At 41.4% G+C, this 21,071-nt stretch overlaps 1 protein-coding gene across 1 annotated transcript; it reads right to left on the reverse strand.

The window, feature by feature from the left end:
• Positions 1-327: 327 nt before the first annotated feature.
• rgl3b (ral guanine nucleotide dissociation stimulator-like 3b) lies at positions 328-13,240 on the reverse strand. The gene is made up of 17 exons (XM_004562909.6): positions 12,814-13,240; positions 10,581-10,870; positions 10,269-10,313; positions 9,964-10,163; positions 9,686-9,843; positions 9,358-9,600; positions 9,117-9,220; positions 8,692-8,776; positions 7,131-7,199; positions 6,487-6,573; positions 5,966-5,998; positions 5,527-5,648; positions 4,570-4,659; positions 4,169-4,298; positions 3,305-3,607; positions 2,082-2,196; positions 328-1,975 (listed from the first exon to the last, which is right to left on the reverse strand). The coding sequence occupies exons 1-17, from the start codon at positions 12,835-12,837 to the stop codon at positions 1,836-1,838; spliced, it is 2,238 nt and encodes a 745-aa protein (XP_004562966.1). The 5' UTR covers positions 12,838-13,240; the 3' UTR covers positions 328-1,835.
• Between the last annotated feature and the right edge of the window lie 7,831 nt (positions 13,241-21,071).

Below are 21,071 nucleotides of genomic sequence, written 5' to 3' on the forward strand. Positions count from 1 at the left end.
TAATAATCTCTTGCTGTCTTCCACAGCATGTCTTTTGTCTCGTCTCCCTCTCCCTGAGCCTGGCTCTCCCAGAGGTTTCTTCCTGTTGAAAGGGAGTTTTTCCTTCCCATTGTTGCTAAAGTGCTCACTCATATGGGGTTGTCTGATTGTTGGGTTTTATCTAGATTATTTTAGGAGGTTTTACCTTACAATATTAACCACTTTTGACCACTAAGGTGACTTTTGTTGTGATTTGGTGCTATGTAACTACAATTGAATGTGGTGGAACAGGAGATTTGCATCCTCTGGCTACACCACATTTGGTAGAAGAAGACACTGAGAAAAATATAACTGACAAAAATGTTTAATATGAAGCTTGAGATACAGCTCTGTATTGCATATTGAATTCTGGTTTTAAAAAGCAGAGTCCCTTGTTTTTTTTAACTGTAGCTCTTAGCCATTAAAAGAAAAAAAAAAAAAGGGGGGGGGGGAGGTTAAAGTTGAAAAGAAAAACTCTGTAGTTTTCAGAATATAATGTAGAGGATCAAGAGAACAGATCAGTGAGATGACAGAAGTTCTTAAACTTGACACATACCATGCGTGTCAACTCATAGTGCAACTAATCTTTGCAAATACTCTCTGGATCTTTAACTATATGGTCGTCATGCACTATCACAAGTTTTGCAGCAACTGACATAATTGAAATGATTAGATATACGGTACATGAACTCCTCATTAGGCTTGAGGGAGGAGGGGGGAGGAAAAAAAAAAAAAAAAAAAAAAAAAAAAGAAACACACAACAGGCCATTTATGCACCGGGCAAATGCAGTCTTCAAACGAAAGAAACAATTTGTTCAAGTATTTTAAATAAAACAAACAAAAAACAGAAACAATTACAGTTAAAATATTCTCCGTATTCATCAAAAATGAGGAAATTAAATTATGTACAAGCATTTTCTTTCGAAATGCAAAGTATTTTGGGCTGAGACGACCCAACAGTCAAAAATATGTTACATGAAAGTGCAGTCAGAGTGAATCACAAAGTAGACACTGTAACAATAAATAGATCAAAAAAAAGAAGTTTAGCAAGCCAACTTCACTTAGCCAAAGCGCTAACACTGAAAGCTAATCAATTCATAGAATCACAGTTAACCCCCCCAGCACTCAGCAGCAGTTTCCACATGTACATCCCCTCCAGTCCATCAAAAATATCTGCTGCCTCTGTTACCCAATCTTAAGAATGTAATCCTTCCAGTCGGAGCTGCCACTTGCACACAGCGAGTATCACAGCAACACCGGAGGAGCAATTTCTGAAATTCCCAGGGTACGCACTGATCCCTGATGATAACGGCCCCGCCCACTTCTCACACGGCACTGGCGTGCCAACACTTCAGTGCACTGAGCCATGTCAGAGCTGACAGCCTGCTGCGGGGCCCCAGGACTTCACCGCCTTTACGCAGCAACTGACCTCGATTCCCTTTTTAAGGCGCCAGTTATTAACAGCACCCAGTTGTGCAGGGGAATAGCCAGTCAATGCTCAGTGTTCACATATAGATAGGCCACTGAAGCCAGCACGTGTTGCTCAAGAGAGGAAGGCATTATTCTGTGCATCTTTGGGTCAAGGCATTTATTGGAAGTGACATTTTTGGAGGCAAAGAAATGGGTCTTTCTCTCCCCTTCTCACACGTCCTATGTGGGGAGTCTTCTAGTCCTATTTTAAGCCCTTTCAGCAGCCAAAGAGGACTGAAACAGAGCACGCATCTTCCTCAAGAAGCCTCTAAAAATAAAGGCCATTATGCAGAAGCACAGCAGAGCTCAGTTCATTTTGCAGTCAGAGAATTTGCACGTTAAAGTTTCTACTTTGTGAATCGTCCGAGACTAGCGGTTGCTCTCAGTGGTTTCTTCTGGCTTTTGTGCTTGTGGCGCAGAACAAAGTCAAAGTTGGCTGTTGTAGACATAGCATAGAAGACGTTTGCCTTGTCTGGTATGAGAAACTCTGGAAAGATGAAGAGAAACAACAACAACAAAATCACTGTCAGAAGAGCATTTTCCTTCCTGTCACCAGTTAAGCAATTTTTTTTATAAAGGAGTTCTCTTCTGACCTTTGCTCTGAGAGATGACCTGTGTCAGGGTGAAGTCCTGCCAGGTCATGTGCTCAAGGTGATGTTTCTCCAATGCCCTCTGGATCACCTGTGCAGTTTTGTCCTGGCTGGTCAGCTATGAAAAACAAAGAATAACGAGTGCTGTTACACATAAACACACACACACAATAGTGAAGACGGAAGTTCATGGGCCACTGCGTTTAAGGAGCATTACCTCTTTGGCTCATATTACACATTCAAAGAGCACTGCAATAGCAATAGAAGCATTCTGAGCCTTAAGGTGTAGCCCTGTCCCACTCACAACTGTGACCTTCACAGAAAAGCTTATTTTCAGCAGTTGGAACAAAGTTTCTCCGCCCTCAAATCTGAATTTACCGTTACCATAAAAGTCTGACTTTGTGACAAATGATGAGAAGGATCAGTTCTCCTGATCACATCCACTGAGAATGAACTACTCGCTGTAGCACTTGTTTTAAGGATATAACTGAAGCTGGTTTCACTTCTAAAGGTTACCTCTACTTTTGCAGATATGAACGATATAAGGCAAATTATTTGAATCGTAGGTATTCACACTAACTCCACCCCAAGATAGAAAAGCAGTAACAGGTGAAGTAAACGCAAAAGGCCAATCATATGTTCTGATAGTCGTTATGGTCGAACTGAATGAAGATTTGAATAAAGGGGCAGATTTGCTAAGTGGGGCAAATTATTGTGCTGCTGCAGTTCAAAGTTGTATAATTTGTATACAAAGACCCAGCCAGCTCACTTCATTCTACCAAGGGAGGGTAAAATATCAGCAGACCCAATGAGGGAAAGCGACACAGGCCTACTAACTAAAATAATACAGTGTAAGTTCAGGTTTTATGCATGCGTTGCCTTGCACTGAAAACAGAAAGGCGATTCAAGTTGATGAGGAGGCTGAAGGAGTGTTTTTGTTATAAAGGGATAACTTCTGATAGAAATCGTTGGGTGCTACGCATGAGATCCTGAGAAGTGAGACTCAGGTGGAGTCCAGGATTTATTCAGAGGACAGCTGCATGGTTACAAAATATTCCACCAGTATGTCCTGTACGATGTGTAGAACAGTAAATATCATTTACTTTTTGTTTACAGATGACTAAGTGTAATTAGAGATCTTTAAAAAAAACAAGCAAGAAAATAAACAAACTGTCAAATTCTCCAGTTACTGAACATCATACATCACAACGCGAGGATGAACTCACCAGGATACTTTTGTACATGTTGCCATTGTTGTGGCCCAGATCCACGCTCACCCTGATGATGCAAGAGTCATCCACCTGACGGTTGTACACGGGCAGTGAGGTCATAGACACCGAGCGCTTGTGGTGGGCTGCTTGAGGCTTCGGCCGTGCCCCCCCACAGGGCGAGGCTGCAGAGCTGAGGTCTGCTTGGCAGTCAGGGGAGTCTGCAGACGAAGCAGCTGAGATGCTGGGAGAGGACGAGGAAGAGGAGGACGAGGACAAAGAGAAGGACTCGGATACGTTGTTGTAAGAGCTGTGAAAGGACTGCAGAGGACAGAAGATGGGGGACAGAAATGAGAGAAAGAAGACTGCTGAGTATTATTGTGTCAGAGTATTTGAAGCCTTTCACAAGTGTCTGGTCTGCAGGGGAAAGCTAGGCTATTGAACCATGGTGAAGCAGAGGACTGTAGCCCATTAAACACTACTCCAGCTCAGCTAAGCACCTCCTCGATACAAACTCCACTTGTGGAGAGCTCACGCTAGTTTCGATTGCCCTTTTGTGAAGTAGAGATTATGTAACTTTTTCAGTTTTTAAAAAGACATTCAGTGCATTTTACTTCTGAAAGCTAATCAATTCATAGAATCACTTTATAACAAAAACACTTCCCATGTTTCAGAGGTTTGTCTGACTGCTTTAAAAAGGGTAATTGTTTGTACAGTGTAAACAGTGACTTATTCTAAAACCGAGAGACCCAGTCTGAAGGCACAGCGTGACAAAGCTTTCAACAAAGGCTCCACTGTTAATGCAGCCAATGACAAAGGATGGACACAAAACATTCGGGGAAATTACTACAATGATGCACGCAGCTAAACACGGCCGTTTACCTGCAGCTTGATGGAACAGTTTGGGTTTGGGGAGGACAGATCTTCCATCTCAGACCCACTGGATCCAGAAGATGAAAGACTGATCTGGTCAGCAGGCGGTTTCTTAGTGCCGTCACTCGCCATCTTGAGACTGAAGACAGAATGAGCTTTCATTAGAAATGCCACACCATTCAGTTACTTGAACAATGTAGTTTAATACCAGAGTATACACATCACACGATTCACTTCCATTTTACTGCATACCACAAGTTGTAATCTAAACATCTCATTGTTCTTATAGTGAGGTAAAACATGTAATGTGAACCAACAGTGGCTTTACTCCAAGTTTTGCGTGCAGCTCTTTGTGCTTAGTATAATGTGCATGTTTGAATATGCAAACTGGACTATAGCATGAGACTCACAAGGAGAGTTTCATCGAGAGTGTGCGCTGGCTCCATGGAGGTGGCGAACACAAGTCCACAGGAGGCTCCAGGCGTCTCGACAGCTCGTAGCTGTAATAAGAAGATGTTACTGAGCACCAGGGTACCTGACATCTTACTGACATATCACTTCATTCCAAACTCAAAAAATTAAACTCAGAAAAAGAACTCGAAAAAAAGCACAGGCAGACTTTCAGACTTTCTGAAAGGTGCTAGCGAACATTCCCCCATTCTCAATTCTCAGTTTGCACATCCTCTCCTCCGCATGTTAGTCAGCGCCAGAGTTTGGTGCACAGAAGGTGAGGAAGATACAAGAGGGGGGAGTCGAGGCATTTTACAAAGTCAGACATCTTTGACTGAAGCAATCTCAGGTAAATAGGACATTTGACACAGCTGCATCATGTCTAGGGTGAGTTACCAATTTACAACATGACACAATGAGACAAAGCCATCATGCATATTTTAAATGTCAGACACACATAAGCAATGAAGGGCAGCAGGTTTGGCAACACTGATTATTTATATAATCAGTGTTGCCAAATACATATATATATTATATTTTTTTTATATATAAAAAGAGTGGAGAGTACTCTTAGAGTGTGGCTAGAAACACCCCTGCCATTTCACATCAGCTACAAGAATAAGCGTGTTTATTTAAAAAATAAAAAATAAAAAAAAACCCTCATATAACACCTCGGGTTCATTCCAATAATCCAATCCAACAATTAGCTTATGAATACAAAAGGATTTGTTCTTCTACCACCAAAAAGTCAGTGGAAACATTATCAAATGATCCTTTGAGTGGAGTAATATCAAAGGAAAGCAGCTTTATTCATCCAAATGGAGATTTAACAATCACATGACAGTATTATGTATATTATGTCTTCTCTGATGGCCTTCCTTTCATGTCCATGTTAAAATCAGGGTGTTTCAGCTCACCTCTCCTGATCAGTGAGCAGCTTGTGTCTCTGCAGCCAGGCAGCAATGCGGGGCTGGTGTCCGAGACTGTATTGGGAACAGGAAGCCTGCAGCAGACGGATCTGTGACAGAACATCAAATTCCTGTAGGCAAGGAGAGGCATGTTGATGAATAAACAGATAAACCAGGCTGACAGTTGCTTCCGCATAGTGACACAACAACGAGATTCTTTATGGTTACACAGCTTTTGTGTTTTAATCACAGTCTGTGCAAATCTTAAAGAAAAAAAAAAAAGCTTTCAGCCTGACACTTACTAAGGTGTAGGAATGTAAATGTTCAAACTCAGTTAACAAAGAGCTGACGGTCTTATATGCACAACTATGCCTTCCCCCTCTCCCCCCTCCCAGCAGTCAAAAACAAAGCCAAACAAAAACAAGGAGTGACAATAAAAAACACTTACTCTCCTCCTCTTCTCAAAGTTTATAAGTCCACCCTGTAAAAACAGTACACTGTTAGTATTTCATTTATTATATTGTAATTGCGAAGTGACACAAATTGAAGTGACAGCACTAAATTAAATGATACACCCTTATGTTTTTCCAGTTTAGTTATCAGGGGTGATTTATGCACTGAAAACGGAGTTCTCCATGATAAAAGTAGTTTCCCAGGCCAAGATGATAACACCAAAACACAGTAACTGGGAAACCGAAATGGCTGAATGAGCCAAAAAGTCTCTCAGTTACTACTAGAACCAAGTTTATTTATCTGTATATAAATGGGCAAAATGGAGTTTTCCTGAGGCTGAAGTTTATATGTTTATAATCTCCCATGAAGAGCATCTGATGGCAGCGCATACATCATTTAATCAGGTTTCAAAGTATATAGTGTTGCATACATACTGAGTGTATCCAACACATTGTGAACACTTTGAACCCTTAAGTCTATGAAATAATATCCAGAGGACGTGTTAGACAAAAGTACCTCCACAGTGTCTGGCAGAGCAGTGTCCAGCATGGTGAGGACGGTCAGATACGTGCCGAGGTATGGAACCGCTCCACTTGATGTACTCTGCAGGCAGACGACACGTAAGCACACAGCTAATAGGGAAACAGTTATATTTTCTTGTGCCAATATAGCTGGTCTTTTATTGCTTTATTGTGGCTAATGGGTTAAAATTTACAACATTCAGACAAGACAGGACCTGTTAGCAGCACTGTGAGGTCTTATTACAACCCAGGAGAATGTGCATATGACTCATACAAGACCCCAGCCAGGTCTATTATTACTGTCCTATAATCCTGGTGATCTGAGGCCATTTGAAACTTGCTCAGCACTGAGTGGAGCTAAACATAGTTTGGGGCTTGTGCCATGATAGATAGATACTCCACCCACACTCAGGGAAATCAGCTCTCTTGTGCCTTGCTGAAATGTAGGACAGGGATTTTTTGCATGAATCCCTTTTCAAAAGCTGAAAACAAATTCTGCATCACATGAAAAGAGAGTCCTAGGATGACGTTGTAGTATCAGCTTACGTCAAATTCAGCCATAAATGACACTGGTTGCATCGCATGTTGTCAGAACCCTGTCACCCCCCCACCCCCACCCCACCCTGAAGAATGGCTTACCATCTGTCTGGAGAGTGGACACCGTTTCAATATCCTTGGAGAAACGTTATCAGGCGTGGGACCTCCATCCTGTCACAGAGTCAGACAAAGCTATATTCAGTTCAGTGTTATTTGGATCATTTCCCCTCCCGTCTGTGTGCTCTTAGTGTTCAGTATATGTATGTAAAGCAGCATGTAAAAGATGCGTGTGCCAGCTTATGAAACAGTACAGCCTCTACTTGTTTCTTTGGTGCAATATTAGACTTTATTACACATTAACTCAGATATCCTGTTTAACAGTTAGCTTTCAAAGGAAGAGAGGCTTGCAAGCTTCACGACTCTCAAAACAGACTCAAGCTCCCTATAAGAGGGAGTGACTGTTTTTACATCAATAAAAAACACTGGCTGAATAAAACACTGAAAAGTGGAGGGGGAGGTCATTTTTCACTGAATAAAGCATGTTATTGTGAAGCTGCGGTTGCTATGTACAGAAAGTTTTGGTGATCTAATCCATTTCTCTATTGAACACTTCTACAGTAGCCAGACACAAGATACGGCTGACACAGTTGCCGCAAGGAGACAAAACTTAAAAGAAGAGAAATTGAAAACATTGTGTTCTAGTTTGCCATCGAAACACCGGTAAACATTTCTGTACATATGAACTCAAAAATTAAACTTTCTTAAGAGTGAAAAAACAAAAAAACAAAAACAAACATGAAACAGGAAAACAATCACCTCCAAACTAATATTCTCCAAACTTTAAGCATGTGAAACAATCTTTGTAGCTTTTAAAACTTCAGATTCTGTTGTAATTTTAGCATTAATGTAAATTTACAATGTAAACAATTCAAGAGAAAACTAATCTCAGTGATTTCAATTAACCTCAAATCATCTCAATTGACTGCTGAGAGAAAATTATGCACAGCTGCTCGGGCTGACTTCTCTGCACTGGTAAACATTAACCTTAGATCTGCACAGAGTTCAAGAATCAACCCTATGCATTCACTGTGGAAATTTATAGGTGAAGAATTTAAATGTTTAGACTTTACAACATTAAAAACAATGATAATGAACCAGGAAACAGAAATTCCAATCAAATGTTTACCACTATCTCTGCATAGCTCTGAGCACCTGTGGGTTTATTTTGCCTGTTCGTTACCACGTTTCCCAGTAATGCCTTGTGAGTATCAAGGTTTCAGAATAGTATCAGAATCAAACCTTGCTCTAAGGAAATTTACACACCTGGTGTCAAATGATGCACCACTCAAACATGTAAACTTCTCATCAAGCAGCAGGTAAAATTTATGTTCTACTTCCTTCCCTGTCCCCTCTCTCCAAACTGCTCAGAGCAGATGGCTGCTCCTCCCAGAGCCTGGTTCTACCAGAGGCCTTTTCCTGTGAAAAGGGAGTTCTTCCTGCCCGCTGACGCCAGGTGTTGGTTATAAGGGATCATTGGTATTCCCCCCTCAATGTATTGTATTATAGGTCATTTACCCTGAAGTAAGCTTTCAACATGGCACAAGTCTAAATGGACGAGTACAAGTGCAAACACTAAAGCATATGTAAGAAGTTTCAGTCTCACCTCCATCAGGAACTCTCTGTTGGTCAGAACACAATTCTCATCAGGGAAGGTCGCACAGAGGTTATCAAACGCAGCCACGTTATCTCTGCAAAGACAATGATAAAGAGCCACAGCCATCAGATATTTTAATTATTAACAATTATACTGGATGGCAGGAGTTAAAACTTGACATATTACTGCCTGTTTACACCATTAAAGGAAAACCACAAAAAGTTGTGTCTCACTCATCTTTGAACTTAGAATTTGCTTACTGCAGCGTTTCATGACCGACCTATAATATGGGTCACAGCCCAGCATTTGCTGACCTGCTCCATAAATTGACCTTAATGAGGGTTCAAACCGCTCGTTAAATGATGATTATGTAGCAAACTACACAAACAGCAAAAGCAAAAGTGGCCTTTGAACCTGCAGTTATCCAACCATACCTGCTGACAGCCGCCCAGGTCTTCCTCAGCCTGTAAACGGCATTGGACTGCAGTGCCGACAGGATCGCCTTGAGAGAAGAGAAGTTCTTCAAGCGACGACACTCCTGTAGAATAAACTTGTACTCAGTGGATGCACATCATTTAAAAATAACCCATTAGTACTTCTTGTGTTGTGACTTAGAACCAATATTAGCATCCAGACGCCTAAAAGATGCAACACAACCACAGCATTTCAACTGACCTGCGCTACTTTGATCCACTTCTCTATGATGCGAGCCCTTTGCGCTGGCGAGGTGGGAGCTAGAGGGGAGGAAGTGGGACTGCCATCTGTAGGCTGGCAGAGCAGCGACCCCATGACCTGGTTGGTGACTGCATTGAACTGTGCAATGGTTGCTCGGATGGTGGGCGACATGTTTTCCTTCTTGTCTCGCTGGGACCATACACAGCCCAGACACTGGTATGGGACCACTTTGGCAAAGAGAGCCTGGAACATCAAGAAAACCAAATCAGGCTCTGATCATTATAATACAACATGGGGGGAAATGGTGTAAAGTTCTCCTCTAACATACAGAGTCCACTTGAGTGAGCTGTTCAGCAATGGCTGCAGCAGAAAAATCCATGATGCCACCTTGATCCTGAGAGTTTTCACTGCCTGAATCTTCATCACCAGACCCCAGATCATCTTGCTCAAGATCTGCAGAAGCAGAACTGCCACTTGATGCCACTTCTGAAAGAGCCAGCATCAGCAATAATCATAAAAGTGCAATCAGGCCTCGAAGTAAAGTTATGAAACAACTTGTTGTGCGTGGCCATAATTGCTGGGTCATGCTACGCAGCGAAGGATCACCTTCTTTCTGGAATGTCCTGAGCAGCTCCTCAGCTTGCCCGGCGAGTGAGCAAAAGTTGGGCTGGCTGCGCATGCTGTCATGCACCGCAGAGCTGATCCTCAGGTGATCCAAGAGCAACCGAAGCGCCGGGTGTAGGGGAGGGTCCCTGACGTCCTCGCTGTACTCATCCAACCACGTCTGGACAAAGGCCAACAGAGGGCTGGAGAAGGCAGGAGAAACGCCGTTACATTTTTAAATGACACATTAAGCCAAGGAGACACAGCAGAAACATAATAGAGACACGCTTCATATACACTTTACCTACCTCCGGTAACATTTGCCATTATCCAGATCTGACAAAACACTGTCTCTGGATATAAAAAACATAAACAAAAATTCATTTGTTATTGTTTTGTTTGCATATTATAAATACTTAAACCTGCTGCTAACCACAGTCTAAAACCTTTCTGTGCATAATAGCTGTTGTTGTAAGCCTCTGGCTAATGAGCACCTGCAAGCTACTGATTATTACATCAAAGCTGGCTGAAGGCCACTGCTTCATCAGGTGGAAACAACAGAAGAAAAGATACTCAAGCAACACAACAGCCAACTTTGCATGTACAACAAGCATCGGTACCTCTGAAAGAGTAGCTCTATGAGCTTCGTGGGGCTGGTGAAGGTTCTGTACGTGGAGAGGAAGATCCTGCTGTAGTCCTGTTCCTGGCAGCCAAAGTCGAGGAGGTGATTTACAAGCAGGTCCAGGGTGGCGGCCTTCAGTCGTCGTACCTTGCAGGTTCGGTACTGCACGAAACCAGAGCATGGGCTCCCCTCAGTAGCGTTTGCGGAGGACGGGACGGGCTCTCGACGCAGGGTGACCCCGTAAACGGCGCCGTCTTCCGTCTCTTCGCCCCACTCCTGCACTGGGTTCTGGGAACAAAGGCAGCGATCATCAGAGCTGAAAACATGCACAGACACACACACTGTATATACCGAAGAATGTTTCAGGTCACAACATTAGTGTCAGAGGTTGACACACAAAAAGGTAAAAATAGCAAGCCCTCACACCCAAACACACAGATGATCCTGCAGAAAAACGAGCACTACAAAAAGCCACACTGATCCCACATGAACCACAGCAACTACATAATATTTGTTTATAGTCATAACCAAGTCTACTATCGGTGCGCAAACAAGCTGTGCTAGCTTGAGAAAATACTTAGTACTCATTTTCACAACGCAGAAAGCTAGAATTTCCTAGAATTTTGTAGGTACACACAAATGTTTTTGGACAAATAGACCTTTTAGATCATAAGTTATCACATCAAATATTACATCAAAGCAAAATTCTCACTGAGCACAAAGTTGCCATCACAGTGAGCAATCAAGAAAATAATAAAATGGTGCACTGGAGGACTATAGTTGGTTAGTGCCAAGAGCAGGTGTCATGTTTTTAGTGAAACATACTGGTTTATCATTACATAAAGTTCAAACAAGACACCTGAAACTCAGTGCACTTAAGAAAGGGAAATGGAGGTTTAAAAAAAAAATTTAAAAAAAAAAAAAAAACTTGAATAGTCAGCACTTTTTTAAATATTATCATTGCAGCAGAGAGTAGCTGCATCATAATCTGCAAAGGTTGTTTGAAGGGAACCGAAAACATCTTTTTTTCTTTCTTTTTTTTTTAAAAAACACTCAAGACTGAAAATCAGCTGCAATATGAGGACAACTGTCAAATGTCACCAGTAACAACACTGAACGGTTTCTCATCCATTTCTATGTCTACTTAATCTTGTCATCTCGTAAGTAAATAATGCTTCAGCTGAGGCTGAGATATCCTGAATTTAGGACATATAAGCTCAAATAAATAAATAAAAAGTTTCTTGATGTTGAAACCAAAGACATGTTGCTTTCACATTCTGAGAAAACTTTACACATTAACTCTGTACTGCACCTCTAGATGCTCATAGCCAGTGCCAAGCAATCTGGGTCACACGAAATTTGTTACTACTGTACACAGCTGAACAAGACTGAAAGCTCAGTACTGAAAACAGCGTCCCATAAGCTCAGTCCATATATGATATATGAGGTGGGCTTTGCACAGACACAAAGCTGATAAAAGTAACAGACTGTTAAAAGGCTCCGGACATCTCATTTAAACTGGTGGGAGGTCTTGCATGCTTTTTAGTCAATCATTTTTAAAAAGTCATTTTGCAGTGGCAAACGTTCAGCCTCCATGTCTGCTAACCAGTAACACTCCAGCCCCATTGTCCTTCATACTAACTGGAATCAGAGCAGCACAAATGGAAAACTGTTTTCCACTCACAGTGTCCCCAGTGTGCTGGCGGTACTAAGCACTGCCAAATCCATCTCACAGTGAGAAAGCATAGATATTTATTATCTGACTCTGAGTGCAGCCGATCACTGAGGTTAACAAGCTGCTTTGGGGTTCAATGATGGAGCTCATCCAGAGGACCCAACGAGACATAACCAGGGAAGCAAACATGTTGTCACACTTGAAATTCTGTAGGCCTAACGATACGTTTGAGTCACAGAAGCATGTGTAGGCATGAAAATGACGACTGCTATTCAAGTTGCAATTTTTCCCCCAAGCAAGCACTGCAGCTGGCACCGTGACAGCGTTCAAATAGTACAAAATCAGCTTTTACCACCATAGCCCCTTTACTTGACAGGAGTGGGATTATTATGATAGATGGGAACACCTTTAAAACACATTCTGGAGGTCTTTAAACGTTTTAAAAAGCAATGCTATTCAAATGTAACGCCTGGGAGGAGGAAGCAGAGTTCGTGCAGCTTCACAGACGAGCCTGTGACAGCCCACAGCCACCTCCAGCACATGTCTGATGACTTACCATTGTTATCTCCCATTTTCCCATTTCGCCTGGTCGCTCAAGGAGCGCTGAGTTTCATCTCAACAGGTCCTGAACCTAAAATGAACTTCCAGCCTTCCCGAAGAGTAGGGTCAGGGCTTCATCTTCGTGTGATAACTTATTCCTATGCTTTTTGTGTGTGTGTGTGTGTGTGTGTGTGTGTTTTCCTCCAATAATTTCGTCTCGAACTACATTCGCACGCCTTTTACAATTAGCGGTAAATCCCGACTTTCAGCGGACCGTCTTCGTTACATTTGATGCCGATATACAAACGCGTAGGGTGGTTTCCATATATTTAAACCAACGCGGACGGCATCTTGACCCGCAGTAGTCCTCTAACACCCTCTGCGGACTCTCCTCGTCGACAGTCTCCCTGACTAACCGAACCTCCTCGGCTTTATAAACAGGAGGCGACTCCTGGAGCCGAGTGAGTGCTGAGGTGTGTCTGTGAGCGGAGGGGGCGCATTGGACTCCGCCTTACTTTTCCCCTTTAAGGACAGGTGCCTGCTTGCATGTGTTTGTTAAGAGTTAAATAAAACATAGATACAGTGTTTATGGCTATAAACACATTTTTGTTTATTTGGGGTTAAGAAAAACACACTAATTCTGTGGGACTATTTTTTGCAAAACGCAAGTTGACGAAAAGCTGTAGCTAACTAGCTATACCAGCTTGCCACAGTTATCCGTTTTAGAGAGCACGGACTGCTAAAGTGAGTCTATCTGGTTTTTACATGTAAATAAATAAATATAGCCAAAATGGTTTCAGGACGTTTTCCACACATACTGCAACCAGTAACATGTACAATTCAACTGCAAAGCAAACTAAAATCTTTTATGGATCGAAATAAGTCAAAGTCAACTTTATTTGTCAATTCTGCCACATGTACAGGACATACAGAGAATAGAAATTTCGTTACTCTCAAACCCTAGATGAAATAGCAAATGAACATTTAAATATAAGAGAGTGATTAAAAAATGCAAATGAAATAATTAAAAAGTAAAAATTTAAATAAATACATACAAGTGCACACCTGCCATCAGTTCAAGTGACTTTTAATGAAACTGTGTCAAGTTCAACTGCTCTTGAAGGCCTTCCTTGACTTGCTGGTTCCTACGGCCGAGCAAGAGCCTAAAAAACATTTCAGGGATCTCATTGCTGAAATGGAAAGGGTTGCAAAATAATTTCCAAGGCATTATCTATACCGTGGAATACAGTAAGCACAGTAATCAACAAGGGGGGAAATATAACTGGATGTCCCTCCAAAATTGATGAAAAGACTGGTCAGGAGCTGCAGGAATTCCAGGTGTGGACTGGTCATGTACTACATGTAATAACAATGTATGTAGTCTTCGTGTGAGCAATGTGGTAACGAGGAAAGACAAAGCAAAAGAAATGCATTTAAAACCTTTGGGGAAACAAACATCTAGTCTCAAAAGAGCATGTGGGTAAATCTTTCTTATGAGACCAGTGTTGAATTTTTTGTCCATAATTCCAAAAGATATGTTTGCCACAAAAACAGGACTGTGCATCACCAAAAATACCCACATGGAAGCGCGGTGGTGCTTATCATCAGCTCGAATTGGAGCATTAGTCAAAGTTGGGAGGAATTGTCACAAAACATTCAGGTATCTGCTAGAACACTGCAGAGGAATAATACATTTGAGCAAAGCAAAACCCCAAACTTACATCCAAACTAACAAAAGAATTAACTTTTCAGAGGATTAAAGACTTGTAGTGACCCAATTGTAATAGTTTCAAATGACACATTATAGTGTATATGCACTAGAAGCCTGTTTAAAATGCTACAGTATTAATCACCCAAAAAGAAAATGTGCATTCTGGGTAATGAGTGTTTAAACTGATGCTTTTATTGCTAATACCTAGGCTGGATTATCACATAGGCATTGTGCACACTGGATCATGTCACTTGGCAGTACACCCAAGCAGCAAATTTTAGGTTTTGGTGCTTTTATAACCAAAAACATGGGTATATATTTTTATTTCTTCATAATAGAATTATTATTTTGTAGAATACCAAAGCTCAAGTTATGAAAGGGGGAAAAGTTGCTCTCCGTAATGATTCAGAGCTATTATGTGTGTATAGGTCTTGTTATTGAGGAAAGAAGAAAAGTTGGATAGGTCCCATCAAACATTTGTGCCCAGAGTCTCCAACTTGATCATGTAAGCATGGATATTTTTATAGTGGGGTGTTACTAAGCACGATCATATTCAGAAGCTGTCCCCTACATCATCTGCCTGAAAGTCTTCCTCAGTAATCTCCAGTAACTACACATCTCTGTAAGTTCACCATTAGACCATGACGGGCGTTCAAGCTAATTGTGAGATTCCAAAACAGGCCATTCAGGAACAGAGTCCATAGCCTCTCCTTTAGCAGGTGAATGTAAACACAGTCTTCTAATGTCAAACTCAGCACATGTCACATCATTTTCCGCTGTGAACATAAAGCATATAAGCAAAGCGCTTGTTGGTTACTGACTGTTCCAAAGGGTTACACAGAAAACACAAGTATGGAAAAATGTGTGAAATTCAAAGTAGGAGAATGTTATCAGGATCACCTGATATTGTCATAAGATCAGGACATCTGCAGATTTCTGTCTGTCACTGATTCCACTGATATGTTGTTGCTAAAAAGAAAGCAAGTTATATGTAATTAAGTATGTATTTTATTGATTTTTAAGCTATATTCAACTTTATTGTTGATGATCTGTATGGAAATATATGTATGCTTAATCCCCATGTTATTTTTGTTCTCTAACCTATGAACTATGAGGAAATAAGTGCGTATGTGTGCTCGTGTTCCGTCAGTCCACTGGCTCCAGCGTTTCGTAGAGCCAACTGTTCTGTGAAAAGCTGGTGCTTCTTTTCTGTACTTGGCATTTTGCTCAGTCACGTCCTTCTTTTATTGTTCAACAAAAGCATCACGTTGTCTTTGTTTAGTCTCCTTCAGGGACTCCCTGAAACACTCAGCCACAAATGCGTGATCAAGCGTTGCCAGATGTTTTGGGTCACAACTATTCATGGGTGCTATCTCATACAAGTCGTATTGAAGTATTTTGTGGTAACAAAAGCAGTGAAACAATTGATAGGAGAGACTTCCTGATTCTACTTTGTCTCGGAGCAGATCACGTTTCCATTTTCCAGCCAGAGATTCCCTAAAGCTACGTCACTGCTTTAACACTTACGACACCCTTAGACGTCATCCACCAAATTCTAGTCACTGTTGATGATGCTGCCGTCATGTTCTGTTGGGAGGCCAGAGGCACTACTAACACGGGCCAGTTGTAACATGCTCAGTTCCTTAAAGCAGAAACTTTGTTTTGAGAAACTCTGCATGCTAATGTAAATGGCCTGTATTTGTATAGCGCTTTTCTAGTCCCTAAGGACCCCAAAGCGCTTTACACAACCTGTCATCCACCCATTCACACACACATTCACACACTGGTGATGGCAAGCTACAATGTAGCCACAGCCACCCTGGGGCGCACTGACAGAGGCGAGGCTGCCGGACACTGGCGCCACCGGGCCCTCTGACCACCACCAGTAGGCAACAGGTGAAGTGTCTTGCCCAAGGACACAACGACCGAGACTGTCCAAGCCGGGGCTCGAACCGGCAACCTTCCGATTACAAGGCGAACTCCCAACTCTTGAGCCACGATCGCCCCATAATGTGCAGAATTCATTCACAGAAAAGTGATTTTGACATAAGAAAGTTACTTTTTGGGATGTGAATTTAAATTTATGTCAATTGTTTCCCTGGATTATATTCATGCTAATATAGGCTTTGCTATCTAGAATACAAGACTGGACCCTGTATGACGTATAAAAGGAGCAGAATGTCACAGAATTGGAGCCCCGCTGTTTGTCTATCCTTGGCACCTTACTAAATGGACACATTTAATGTAAAATGATTTAAAACAACATTTAAAAATGAAAATACACTATTTTTTATTTACACGTTTTTGTCTGGACTGTTTAAAACAGTATTAGCCTACAAAAACGATTACATATGGACAGGAAAGAAGCATCAGTTTCTCTTTGTCATCTCTTTCATCTCATATTATTCTATTTAGGTTAGAAACTGATCTTGTCTCATCAAATAATCAGTGTGTTTGAGAAAAATGGTCATTGCATCTCAAATCATTGTAAGCCAACTCCGAGCTGCTGAAAAAATGTTATGCTCCAAAGTTTGTACAGATAATGTTGGCTTTGAAATTGAAGTTTGATGCTTGTTTGGTTGGTTGGGTTTTTTGCCCATTGAAAAATGAAGCAGCTTTCAGCCAGAATACCTCTTAAAAATATTAGACAATAACCTAAAATGTCCACTGGTGTTTCTTACCATTGAAGTGAAGGACTAAATTGTAATTTGGGACACAAAAAATATCTGATGATGAATTAAAATATGAAAAAAGAGCACACATTAATAAAAAAAAAAAACTTCACAAAAGACAACTAGTGACCATTTCTCAATGGTAAATAGCTGCATTTCACATTAATGCAAGATAAAAATGTAATGAATAAATAAATAACATAAAAAAAAATTAGTCAAAAAAGAAGAAAATAGAATAATTGCTTTTTTAAACTTTTTAGACAGATCTAAAAGTATAAGTGCTAAACATTTGTTAGCTTACATTATTAGAGGCCACTACAGTGCTGCAATTCATTTGAGATATAACAATTTAGTATGAATACATTTTTTCTGTGTTGCAATAATCTCTTTCTGCTGTTAGAATAAATAAAAATGATGTGATGCAGTCAAGCTAACCCATTCTTGGAAAATAAAATCCTTTCTCAACTGGGTCTACCCACTTCCATGCAGACTGTTGGGGTGATGTCATACATGACTTGTCCTCACTAAGTGGTGATGCACAGGTCCAAATATATCCAGTTCAAGCTCATCGCTTCACAAAACAGCCCCCTGTAGACTTCTTCAGACCTATGCATATCTTCTTGCATGCTGAAGTATGTCTGGCAGACTGTATCACAATTTAAACTTGAGATTTCCTCTATTAGCTTCTGAAATGGAAGCTTTGTATTTACACTCATTCAGTGTCATTGGGTTAGGGTTCCTAACAACTGCATTTAGTAACAATTTGGATGTCTTACTAGGAACTAGTGAATTGTGGTGATGCTTGAGAAAGAGAACAACCAATGTTGCTGAGATTGGCAGCTGGGTTTCTCCTGGAAAAGCTTTGATCTGGAATACGGGGTACGGTACGGTCTTGATTAATGATTGGGCCAAAAGAGCAGCATTTGCTTCTCGACTCCAGATACCTGATTGATTTATGATATTGCGAAGCAGTAATGGATAAAGAAAAGCTGGCCAGTGGGTCCCTCAACCCATCATAAAGAAACACATTTACAGGTAGTTAATAGAAGACTCTGGATTTAGGAATTCAAAGACTTCAGAGGTTGACTTGCGCACAAAAGGTGCAGCAGCAGTACGGAATGCAGACAGACTGTTTCTTATCTGCATAGCACCTGAGACGAATACCTTTTGAATGTCACCCTAAGCATCACCTCATGACAGGAGCTGGAATGGACATGTGTTGTTTATCGACAGCATGTTCACCATTTTGGATTTAGTCTCAATCTTTTATAGCCACAAATGGTGAACTTGTGCATTTAGAACAGCTATAACAGTGAAATACTGAGCTTACCTTTACAAAGGTGTTACTCTATAAGAGCTAACTGATTCAGTAAAGTGGTTCTTCATAGTTTCTATGCATTTATAACTTTACAATGGTAAATTACATACCCTGCAATATATTAGCTTGCATCCCACACACAAAACAAGGAAGTCGGCCCTCATTATCTTTACTCAGCCTTTTTTTAATAGGGGGGGAAAAGCGCTTGAACTAGAAACGACTGAGGGATTACCAAAAAGCTGTGTTACATTGTTCAGGGTTAGAAGGCTCACACAGAGACGGTGAGTGCATACCAGTCAGTCTTAAGGACTCCACCACTCTTGTAAATGACTCTCGGGCTGTTCAGGTGTTCTCTGGAAGGAAAAAAACGAGCTTTGTTGACCACTTCAGGACCTCTGACGTGAAACCGCTATGAAAACAGCATCTTGTGGGATCAGAGGTCTTAAACATTGTTCACCCAGGTTCCCTGGAAGTATTCATAGAGCATGATGTATTATGCCGCAAGTCAGGTGGGTTACTGAATCAGCGCGCTGCATCTACGCAAACCACGAGCAGATCAAATCAGTCGGTCATGGGTAATGTAACATAAGCGAGGTCTTGGCCAAGAAATACCACAAACCTGCCCTCTGTGCATGCTGACTCAGAAACAGAATGATGCATGGATTTGAAGGTAGCAGATGGTATTCCGGTTCTGCGTCGTAGCATGTGTCACGGGTGTTTATAGTGTCATGGCTTCATATCACTGAATTTTGCATCTCAATCCTCTTTGCATGTGGTCTCTCCGACCATGTATGATATGTCTTTCCTTGAATGACTCATCGTCCATGTGGAAACTCTAGCATGTAGCGCTGCAGTGGATGACAGGTTTGAAGGAAAGGTGTGACACTTGGAGTTCACTCAGTATTGGCATTATTCAAACATTTACTTAGTGTCACAGAGGAGCTGTACTGAAAATGGAGGGAAGCGACACTGAGGCGGTGGCTCAGAGTCAACGTGACAAAGTGCATGCACCATAAACACAGCTTGAGAAGTCTTTGAATTCTTTAAAACAAAGTACAATGCTTAAAAAAATACAGGTTCAAGTACAGCATCAAGTCAAAATTACCTCCAGTAGGACACTAGTGTGAATGTCTCTGACCGAACAATCAGAAATAGACTTAATGAGGGTGGCCTGAGGGCTTGATGTCCTGTAGTGTGCCCTGTGCTCACTGCCCGGCATTATGGAGTCCAACTGGCATTTGCCATAGATTACAAGAATTATTGAGGTCCACCAATAGCACCCTTTGTTTTTCATAGATGAGACCAAGTTCACCCTGAGCACACGTGACAGCCATGAAAGGGTTTGGAGAAGCCTCGGAGAACATTATGTGGCTTGTAAAATTGTTCAGCATGGCCGGTTTGGTGATAGGTCACTGACAGTGAATCATATCCATGGAGGGACACACAAACCTCTGCAGGGTAGGTAACGACACCCTGACTGCTATTAAATATTGGGATGAAATATCTGGACCCAGTGTCAGACCCTCAACTGGTCCAGTGGGTCCTGGATTCCTCGTGGTGTGTTACAATGCCAAGTCTCATGTGACAAAAGTATGCAGGCAGTTCCTGGGAGGATAAAGAAACTGACTCCATTGACTGGACCCCACAATCACCTGACCTAAATCCAACAGAAGAACTCTGCGACATCATGTTTCGGTTGCACGTCAAACTGTTTGGAAGCTCAGTGTTGCCCTGGGCCAGATCTGGGAGGAGCCCAAGCACGTGGGAACCATACACACTGCTGAGAACCATTCTTGAGTTTCAGTGAAATTTCAGCAAAAAGGACGAGCCTGCCATGTCATTTTGTTCCCTCCTTTATCTTTGAATTCAGCCCTCTATAATTTGATAACTGTCATTTTCATCAAACATTGTGGCATCCTATTCCTTCCTACAAATTTCCCCCCAAAATTATTAATATAGATACGCAACATGATTTTTCCCCATAACGATCAGATGTGTTTTCAAAGTGTTCCTTTAATTTTTTTTAGCAGTGTATTCATTCAAAATCAAGGGCATCCTGTTACCTGTTCGAAAACACTCTGCATTAAAACATTTCCAGAAGTGTGTCTACTGGCAGCTCTCTGACTGAAGGTCCTGTCTCTGAACCGTAACGGAGTATTTTAAAAGTATTCAGCCATATTCCATTACTGCAGAGTTGTTGATATGACTCCTAGAAAGTTGATTTTTATCAAACCCTGACAGACTTTCCCGCATTAGTCATTAGACACTTACGTAAAGCCAGCATTTACACACTACAGGTGATTTTACTGTGCCACGCTGAATGACCTGTAGTGAGGATATGCACACCCTCTCATGGTCAAACGTAGAACAGCAGTTAGGATTTTATGGATTTCTACAAACTGTAACTATGTTTTCTAAGTTTAAAGCTAAAAGGAAAGATGTGACATTTATATGTTAGTTTTGTAAGGATTTATTCAAAATCAATATATAACATTTTTTTGAGGGGGGGGTGGGGGGGTGGTCACACTCTCAGTTCCAGCAGGGAACAGAAAGTGTGACCATTTAAGCTTAGA

This window comes from Maylandia zebra, linkage group LG4 (genome assembly GCF_041146795.1).
Source record: "Maylandia zebra isolate NMK-2024a linkage group LG4, Mzebra_GT3a, whole genome shotgun sequence".
NCBI classification, from domain to species: domain Eukaryota; kingdom Metazoa; phylum Chordata; class Actinopteri; order Cichliformes; family Cichlidae; genus Maylandia; species Maylandia zebra.

Bases quoted from the DNA above. Each gene is read 5' to 3' on its own strand.
- rgl3b (XM_004562909.6), bottom strand. From the start codon at position 12,837: ATGGGAAAATGGGAGATAACAATG. The intron at 10,164-10,268 runs GTAGGTAAAGTG...TGCCTTCTCCAG, and splicing joins AATGGCAAATGTTACCGGAG to CCCTCTGTTGGCCTTTGTCC. The intron at 8,777-9,116 runs GTATGGTTGGAT...TTGTCTTTGCAG, and splicing joins ACCTGGGCGGCTGTCAGCAG to AGATAACGTGGCTGCGTTTG.